Source organism: Aphanomyces invadans (genome assembly GCF_000520115.1).
Source record: "Aphanomyces invadans strain NJM9701 unplaced genomic scaffold supercont1.28, whole genome shotgun sequence".
In the NCBI taxonomy this organism is placed as follows: domain Eukaryota; phylum Oomycota; class Saprolegniomycetes; order Saprolegniales; family Verrucalvaceae; genus Aphanomyces; species Aphanomyces invadans.
Genome location: NW_008580173.1, coordinates 355,401 through 363,938, shown reverse-complemented (window position 1 = coordinate 363,938; position 8,538 = coordinate 355,401). Strand labels below are relative to the sequence as shown.

The window sequence follows — 8,538 nt, the reverse complement described above, 5'->3', positions numbered from 1 at the left end:
AGGTTAAGTCTAGCTACGATTTCTTTATACAATAATAACTTGCAGAAGCTTATATTCTATTGCAGAATCTGAATATAAATATTTGGAGGACACTGTCATTTTGAATACTGTGCCATGTGATATGGCTTCGCAACTGACATGTCAACTTAAGTACAATGATCCGAGTCGCTTTCTACGACGCACCTCGCGGAGAAGTCGCGCGTATGACTCCGTGAACCCTGAGTACGACCCTGCGAACTGATCATACGATTGGTACTTCTGAAATGCTGCAGATAAGGTCAATCGTTCGGAGGACTTCTTTCGATCAAGTCGAATCATGTCGTTATTGTTGTCCTTCAGCGCGCAAACGAGACCAACGCCATGATCGGCCACAATCCACTGTTGCCACGCTTGCAGCTCCGACCGAGCAGTAGGTATGCTTTTTTGAGCTACAAAACCATTCAAAGACAGTTGCATCGTTGCTTTTGGTAGACCAACAGACTACAGCCTTCCTGAAGACTCTTGGCCACAGCTTTGCCGAGCTCAGCAACGGAGAAGGGTGCCGACGCCCTGACACCACCACCAACACCCAAACCAATCCACGGCACACGATTTAGCGTGTTCCCAGTACGTAGCAGGTTTATTCGAAGCACGTTTTCGCGTCGGCCCATCTGCACCAAGCCATCAACTCACTTCGGTTGAAGCGCCGCTCGTTGGACTCAAACATCCGGTAAAATGCCATACCTCGACGCAGACTATGGAATGATATTTCGATGGGGATATTTGGTGTCATGTCAACAATCTCGCAGAGTAGATTCCTGAGCGTCGACTGCTCAAGGACCCGATGTCAGTCCACACACGTCGCTGCGACGAAGATTCAAGACGCCACTTATACAATATCAGCCAAGAAATGCGACGGCCAAGAGCAGACGAAGAAGAGATCCGACGAAGGGATGAAGCCCAGACAGCCTGTTCATCAGAGTTGAGAGCTCGTGCACCGTCAGAGGGTGAGCTTTCTTCTCTTCGTCGGCATTGTTCTTCTTGTTTAACTTTTGTAGCCCAACGATGTACTGACGAGCAACGGCGTCCTGCGCGGGGTCGGGGGACACACGCTTGCTGTTGAAATACGCCACCAGCTCGGACTTGGCAATGTTGATCGTTCTCGCCTTTATTCCGCGAGTGTACAATTTGTGGAAGAATTCGCTACAGTCTTCTGTAGTGGCTGTCTCAGGTGATTTACCCGCCTTTTGTGCTTGCGGAAAGGACTCAAACTGTTTCTGGTATGTGTCCAAGGCACCCCTAGTGGAAGTCCCGCGGAACGGATATGTTCATGAGCGACATTGCCATTGGCCAATCCAATTGTGTGTTTTCACCCAATCGTTGCACTTCAGATTGCCTGTCGTCCAATCCCCTGGTCAAAATTTGTCAGATTGATGTCGGGTGCCATGCACAGTGTGCGCGCGCACATCCCTTATTTCGCGCACTGGATGCTCATGAGCACTCGAAATGCCCATGGCCTTGAGGTACTCAATTTTCTCCGCATGAATGGAGTAGTTTGGCGTCCAAGTGTGGCATGGAAAGAACATTGGATTCTCGAGAGCATTGTTGACACCCACATAGTCTTACGAAGGCCTACGTAGCTCATGATTTCGTCCACGAAAGGGGGCCGCAGGAATAGGGGCTTCGGTTCGCAGATCTGCTGTGGTAACGTACTTATGCAACTGATCGGGCTGAGCGGTGGGGGGGAGGAAGCCCGCGTACACGAGTACTGTTGGAGTACGGCGACACAGGCGGTTGCACCTGCACGATCTCCTCCAACCGCATTCTAGATCTCAACCGACCGCAGTGTCGTTACGTAGGATGTAGCTGATTAATTCAAGTGCACTCACTTCTGGATTCAATCAGTTCCCCTCACCCCTCTCTAGCCATCAGCGATCAACAAGTACACGACATTGCCAGGGGCGAAGTCCAGTGGCAGCGGACGGTGGGGGCTGGCATATAGCACCGGTGTAGCTTTGTCAATGCAAATTGAATCGTTTATTTTCATCCTGTCATGGTTCCTGGTTGGTGCCTCGATAGCAGAGTCCACGTGCGCTTGCCGCCACTCGTTGACGACCATTCGTTGCTTGGACGTGTCCACTTGTAGGCGTCCCCAAAGAACCTAGATACGTCGTCCTGGAGCATCCATTGTGCAATATCGCTTGTTGGGAGGTGTCGAGGAAGCGCGGGTTCCACGCCGCTACTACTACTGTATAGCATCCACGACCGAGTACCATTTGGCCCAGCACAGCGACTCTGAAATCACCATGTCGACGCCTGCGACAGCCATCTCAATGGACTTTAAATTCGTTTGTTTGTCGAATCGACACACGATGTATCGATCCATGCGACAAACTCGCGCAACTTGTCTTGCCAACATCGCTCGTGCAAAACATCGTCGAGCATGGCGCCGGTATTACCCCCCATCCAGCGGACAAAGCCCAAACCCTCGAATCGCTACTTGGCGGCCACGGAGTCGCCGTACGCGGCAAGTGCTGTCCCAATTACGTAGTACCGACGGACATCGGCGACTTGACGCAACCCAACACAGTGCTCGTTGCTATCCTGTCCATTTTCCCGAGTGAGTGCAGCCGACGTGCCACGTTGAAACACTGTCTTTTCAAGTCGGAAGACACAGCAATGACGCGTGGTTACCCTAGCTCGTCCTACAACTACCACAACGGACGAGGGAGTACTCAGTTGTCGTGTGGACGTGCTAGATCCATTCCTCGGGAAAAAACACTGGCACGAGGCAGTACAACGTTCTTCGAGTCGTGTCCCTCGTCCATGTCTCCATTCCGCTCCCTCGACCCCCTACGACATGCGCTGGCGAACGGCATCGTGCGGGTTCGTACAAGGCCATCGTCAACGTCCTCTAGATAACTCAAGTTGACAACTCGTCCCCCCCACCTGTGAAGGACGTTCTGCAGGGTGCCTGCCGGCCGTGTGTGTGGTCTCGAACGGTCAACCGTCGCCCGGTGGTTGTATTTTTCGATGACGGCGTCAACGATTGGCATCCACTCGTTTTTACCATCATGGAAGGAATCGTGCCGTACACGATCGTGTGGGCGGTCGTGGCCATCCATCTCGCATTGCAGTCGGTGGGATTTCGTTTTCAGACGCTTGTCTCGCTGTACACGCTGCAAGTTTGAAACAAAACACACTCCGTCGCCGTCAGCGTGATGCAAGCATGGGTGGCGCAGGCATGGCCATCGATTCATGGTTGACGCTAAAACGAATACGCATCATCGTCCGACACGGGGGCTGCTTCCGCCGCGGGTTCTGGGTCGTCGTGTTCATCTAGCTGAAACATGTGCTGCCGGCGAGGGTCCCTATCGCCAAAGAACGTGTCTTGTCTTGCGAGGCCGGGGCGGCCACCCGTCGCCGTGCTCTGCGACCGGTTTAGTTTCGCCGCATGTTGCAGTTCGTGGAGCTGCTGTGTTTGGATTGCGTCCAACTCGACGGCCGCCGCGCCAGGACCCATCACCTCGGCTTCCATCATCGACTTGGCGTTCAAATCGCGGAGAAGCTGCGACACACACACGCGATGCGTCACGTAGCTGACGGCGCTTTCGCTCAGTGACGCGCTGTTCAAAGTCCAGTACATTTGCTCTGGCGTGACTTGGATGGACGTGAAGAACCGCAAGGAAAACGCGAAGTACGGCGACCGGAGGTAGTCGAGCACGACCGGGCTCTGCTGGAACGCGTCGCCGAGTAACTGGACGACGGCCCACATCGGACTGCACAGCGCAAGGCGCTTGCACGAAATGGCACACTTGGCACATTCGCCCATCGATAGCGACACGGACGGCGCCGCTGCCGTGTCCAGCTTGAGCTCCATAGCTTCCACGTTGGTTGGGACGGAATCGTTGGGTGGGATCTCCAAGAGCACGCGGAACGCGGCATCTTGCATCCGGACTTGCAATTCCTGCTCGTCGTCGGTACCTGGGACATTGACAAAGTGGCTCACAACCAACTCGCCGTTGTCGTGGGCCAGCACTGTCCGCCCTTGGTTCTTGTCGGCCTTCTTGTCCGTCTTCGCCGTCTTGGCGGGGGCGGCAGTCGTCGGTGTGAGGGGGATGTCGAAGTTTGCTTGCCACGGTCCTTTGCACGACAACTCGGTCGCTTCAAACGACAGCTTCGAGTCAAACCCCGCGGGCAAGCCGCCCTTCACCATGACCACGAGTTCGTCGACGCGGCTCGCGACCGTCGACAGCCACATGTTGACTTGGTTGTATGACGCATCGAGCGCCGAGAGCTCGAGCTTGATCTCGACGGCCTTGGACACGTCCGCCTTGGCGAGTTTCTGCCGCATCATGCGCTCGATCGCCGTGTACGACGCCGCGGCGACTTCGCACAAATCGACGCGGATGTTGGTGCTGTGCAACCCGAGCGAAATGTCCACGGGGTAAGTCTCCATTTGCGCCACGTTGGCCATCAAGTTGGCAAAGTCCAGCGACTCATGGGACGATTCGGGAGTCAAGAGGTGAATGGCAAGTTGCCAGCACGCGGTGAGGAGCGCGCGGACAGCGGGAGCGTGCCGGAGGCGGACGCCATACTCCACAAGATCCCGAATCGCCAAGTGGGGGAATTGGTTGTTTGCATTCGACTTGGACTTCGTCGTCGACGTGGGCAGGACAAACTGTTTGTACAGCTTGAAGAGGAGATCGCCTTGCGCGATGGAACACCCGATCAAGTCGCGCGCTTCGACGGCAACGGCGGCGTCTTGGCCATCGATCTCGGTCGCCCGCGTGTTGGATGGTGACCCAAGGGGGGCGTCAAACACAGCTAGGTTCCGGCCCTCCACGTGCAAGTCGCCGGACAGCCGGACCTTGGCGCGCCCGTCCAACAGCAGGGCGCCGACTTCTGGGCACAGCACGGACGTGATGGCATCCTTGACGACGGACGGGATGATCCGGTTCAAGAACGTTTTCATCACGTTGTCGTGTGACTTGCCCTGGACGTTGGACAGCGCTTGGCGCTCGTAGTACTTGAGGCTTGAAAAGTTGAGCCGCATGCCGTCGTCGTGGACGCGCCAGCCGTGGACCGCGTCAAAGATCAAGGGAAGGTCGGCGGAGAAGTGCACTTCGATGTTCATCTCGTCCACGTGGAAGGTCGGGACAAGCATCAGCCGGCCTTCCGAAAACACTTTGAAGTTCATGGCACGGATCTTGAGCCCGGCGTCCGACAGCGGCGTGAGTCGGAGAAGCACCTGCGGGGCGTGGCGCTGCGTTTCGATTGAAAACGACGTGTGGTACGACGAGATCCAAACGTCCCTACACCATCAGCACACCGTCCCACGGGTCAACGACCACCTTGCAATGGACTCCGTACCCGACGCCAGCGTAGACACCGGCGGTCCCGAACCGAAGGGTGAAGCCTTCGCAGGACGGCAGATAGTGCATCTGCTTGGACTGTTCGACGTCCAGGCGCAGTTGGTCCACAAGTGTCCGCAGGTCGATGTACTCTTGCGACACTTTGGCCGTGGTCACCGCCTTTGCCTGCGCCGTCAGCTTGGCTTCGAGCAGCTTGAGCTGCTTCTGCATCGATTCCAGGCGCTTGGCGCGAACTTGCTTGTCTTCGGCCCATCGCTTGCGCTTGCTGGCGTCGTCCGCCGCCATGAACGCGTGCATTTGGTGGATGTACCGGCTAACCGTGTCGAACGAGGCCGTGAGCGACGGCAAGGACACGTGCGACAAAGTAGTCGATGCGGACGACGAAGGAAGGAAAAAGTTGTCGGCGTCCTGGATAAAATCCTTGAGCATGCGGTAGGACCCGCCCGAGTCGGAGAACTCGATCATCATGTGCAGCATCTGTGCGACGTCCGCGGGAGAGTGCCGCGTGAGCAGTCGACTGTGGTTGTGCTCGGCATGACGGCGTAAGTCGTCCAGGGAGTATTCGCCAAGCGTGTTCTTACGGACCTACAACCGCCAAAATTTATGGGGATGCATACTTGTACGATCACGGGGCATGAAGCACTTACCACAGCGCGGCTAAAGACCAGCGTGAGGGGCAGCGGCATGTGGGCAAGCCAATCCAGAGCATCGTCGATATCGTCCACAGGCCTCTGGTTGATGCTCACGAGGGTATCATCTTTCCGAATGAGTCCGAGGTTGTCCATGTCAACGATGGCTACCGCGTCCTTCTTGAGAGCTGCAGTGGGCGACGCCACCGTCGGCTGCAATTTCTGCTTGCGAGGGTACACCTTGGACACGATGACGGCACCGTGGACGTTGACTGTCAACCTCAGCACGTCCATAACGTGTCGCGAATGGCACACAACCTCGGTCAGAAGCGGCAGCGTCTGGAACGTGTAGTGGACCGGGCTGGCCCGCGTGCTGCTACGTGTGCCAGCACTCGCTTCGAAGAAATCGTTGAGGACCTGGCGACCCGACGGTGACAACGCCTCGCTCAGCAGACTGCGGCCTGCAGACGACAGCATTTTTGATTGTGCCGAGCGCGAGTGCTGGAGTGGCCGAGGGTCGGTTCGTGTGAGCAACTGTTGGTCAAAATAGCTTCGGACCGTGTGGAAAAACAACTCGTTGAATTGAATCACATAGATATATGGCAAGTTGAATTGAATTACATAGATGTATGGCAAGGAAAGTGCACTATTTGGAACCGAACTATTTTATCCAACACATAGGCGGCAAAGTGCACTATTTGGAACCGTTACGTCGGATTATTTTATCTAGTACATATGGCGACGTAGAGTGCACACAACGATGTCGAGGTGTCGCACGAGATTAGGAAGGCAAATTTGAAGGGAGTTATTTTTGGAGAGGACTTGATGTTTGTATCGAAAACAACCTTTTTTTAATTCATGGAAAGACCGTGGGAGTGTCGTGGGATCGTGGATCTGCGGCGGTGCAGCGACCACGACCGCGTGTGCAACCACCCAGACGAGAGAAGTGGTTGCGTCCCGCTGCGAACCAGCTAGAATGGTCCCAAGGGCATTGTTCTACGCGCGAGCAATGCAGCGTACTCGTCTAGATGGGAGCACGTAGAGTGAGGAGGATTGGGCGTGTTTGTGCCGCCGCATGCAAGGTTGGGCGAATGCTGAATCCCTCGTTTTTCAACCGACGATTCTACTTCCTGCATCCGTCCAGCTCGCTCGCCAAACGTAGTCGAACAGTTCCAATACTCGATCCATGCGTCCCATCTCCGTTTGTATACCGCTAAGTCGTCGTTTCCTTTTTGGCAAAGGTCGGTTTGGTGGCTAAGATCATGTCGCAGAGCCGAGGAAACCCATCGTGGCTCTCCTTGGTGACAAACTCGCCCAGGGTACGAGCGGTGCCTTGGACGTCGTTCTCGTTGCGAAGCACGCGCTGAATGGCGTTTGCAACGTGCGACACTGTCATTTTCTTCTTGGAGATGGCGCACGGAGCCACACCCAATTGTACCAACACTTTTGAATTGTGAAACTGGTCCACGAACTTGGGGCACGGGACCTGCGGCACGCCTATCCGTCCGTTCACTGGATTTAGTCGACTTGTGGTATCAAAGGAAGCCACATACCACTGCGCAACGCGGCGCCTGACGTCCCTAGCCCCGCGTGATGCACGATGCAGCTCATTTGAGGAAACAGCCAAACGTGCGAAATGGACCCGAGTTCGACATACAGCAGGTCTGCGTGCTTGTCCGCGAGCACCTTGCAGCTTGACTGATCCAGCGATGACCATCCTGCAGCTAAGACGCATCGCGTGCCGGTCATCTTGCACACGTCGATGACGAACTGGAGCAGTTCCAGCGACTCCAACGTCGGCATACTGCCAAATCCGACGTAGATGACGGGGACCGAGCTTTGGCTGAGAAATACCTGGTCGATCGCACGAGAGACGTAAGCATGATAGCAACAGAATGGCAGCCGAGTACCTTCAACGGCTCAGGTTCGGGCTGTGGCGTGTATGGGAACACGAAGCCGGTGTAGACAACTTTACCAGGGGGATAATCCACCGGCACTCGTCGCTTGGGCCCAGCGAACAGCACCGAGCACGCTTGGTACATGACGATGTTGTCGTGGGCCAGCATCGAGTTCATCACGGGCATTGTCAGGGGCGGCGAGCGCAATGACTTAGCTCGCCACTCGTTGAACCTAGCTTGGTCCTTTTTCCACCCGAGGCTCACGATGATCGAATGGCTCCATTTGTTGAGACCACCCCACCAGTTCCCCGTGACATTTTCCAGCATCCACTGGGGAAACTCGGACGTCGGGAAGTGGAAGTGACCAAGGAAGAGCGGCACCCACGTCGCGCCGATGGCTTCTGCGACGCAGTACGATTCTATCATGGCCACCGGCCCCGAGATCACTATGTCCGCGCCGGTCAACGCCGTCACGTACGACGCCAGGATCTCTTGCTGGTCGAACCGGGCGTTCCACTCCTGCATGAGCTGGAAACACTGGATGACAGGTGCCGAGCCAAAACGATGTTGGAAGGTCGGGTCCAACAACCCCCCGAGCATGTCCCCCACAATGCGTCGGACGGGCAGGTTGAACTCGGTCGTCACGAACGATTCCAT

The 8,538-nt window shown here is 55.8% G+C and overlaps 3 protein-coding genes across 4 annotated transcripts in view; all 3 read right to left on the bottom strand.

Annotated features, from left to right (window-relative positions):
• Positions 1 to 878: 878 nt before the first annotated feature.
• H310_10872 (hypothetical protein) lies at positions 879 to 2,308 on the bottom strand (the record flags this gene model as incomplete). The annotated part of the gene is made up of 2 exons (XM_008877357.1): positions 879 to 1,278; positions 2,253 to 2,308. 2 exons carry the CDS (start codon positions 2,306 to 2,308, stop codon positions 879 to 881), a joined length of 456 nt encoding a protein of 151 aa, XP_008875579.1.
• A 712-nt stretch (positions 2,309 to 3,020) lies between these two features.
• H310_10871 lies at positions 3,021 to 6,498 on the bottom strand. 2 transcript variants are annotated; one of them, XM_008877356.1, is made up of 3 exons: positions 6,002 to 6,498; positions 5,353 to 5,939; positions 3,021 to 5,294 (listed from the first exon to the last, which is right to left on the bottom strand). In XM_008877356.1, the coding sequence occupies exons 1-3, from the start codon at positions 6,458 to 6,460 to the stop codon at positions 3,248 to 3,250; spliced, it is 3,093 nt and encodes a 1,030-aa protein (XP_008875578.1). In that variant the 5' UTR covers positions 6,461 to 6,498; the 3' UTR covers positions 3,021 to 3,247. The 2 variants fall into 2 exon arrangements, with proteins under 2 accessions (XP_008875578.1, XP_008875577.1); XM_008877355.1 differs by having other exon boundaries at positions 3,021 to 5,939.
• A 698-nt stretch (positions 6,499 to 7,196) lies between these two features.
• The window catches only part of H310_10870 (hypothetical protein), a gene marked incomplete at both ends in the record, with an annotated part of 2,196 nt that continues 854 nt past the window's right edge, over positions 7,197 to 8,538 (bottom strand). Inside the window, 3 exons of the mRNA XM_008877354.1 lie at positions 7,197 to 7,480; positions 7,537 to 7,837; positions 7,894 to 8,409. Coding sequence (XP_008875576.1) covers positions 7,197 to 7,480; positions 7,537 to 7,837; positions 7,894 to 8,409 — 1,101 coding nt within the window. The remainder of the gene's footprint in view (positions 7,481 to 7,536; positions 7,838 to 7,893; positions 8,410 to 8,538) is intronic.

Excerpts from the sequence above, each read along its gene's own strand:
- H310_10871 (XM_008877356.1), bottom strand. The coding sequence starts at position 6,460 with ATGCTGTCGTCTGCAGGCCGCAGTCTGCTGAGCGAGGCGTTGTCACCG. Across the intron at positions 5,940-6,001 it reads TGGTCTTTAGCCGCGCTGTG|GTCCGTAAGAACACGCTTGG; the intron begins GTAAGTGCTTCA and ends TGGCGGTTGTAG. Across the intron at positions 5,295-5,352 it reads GGTGTCTACGCTGGCGTCGG|GGACGTTTGGATCTCGTCGT; the intron begins GTACGGAGTCCA and ends CTGATGGTGTAG.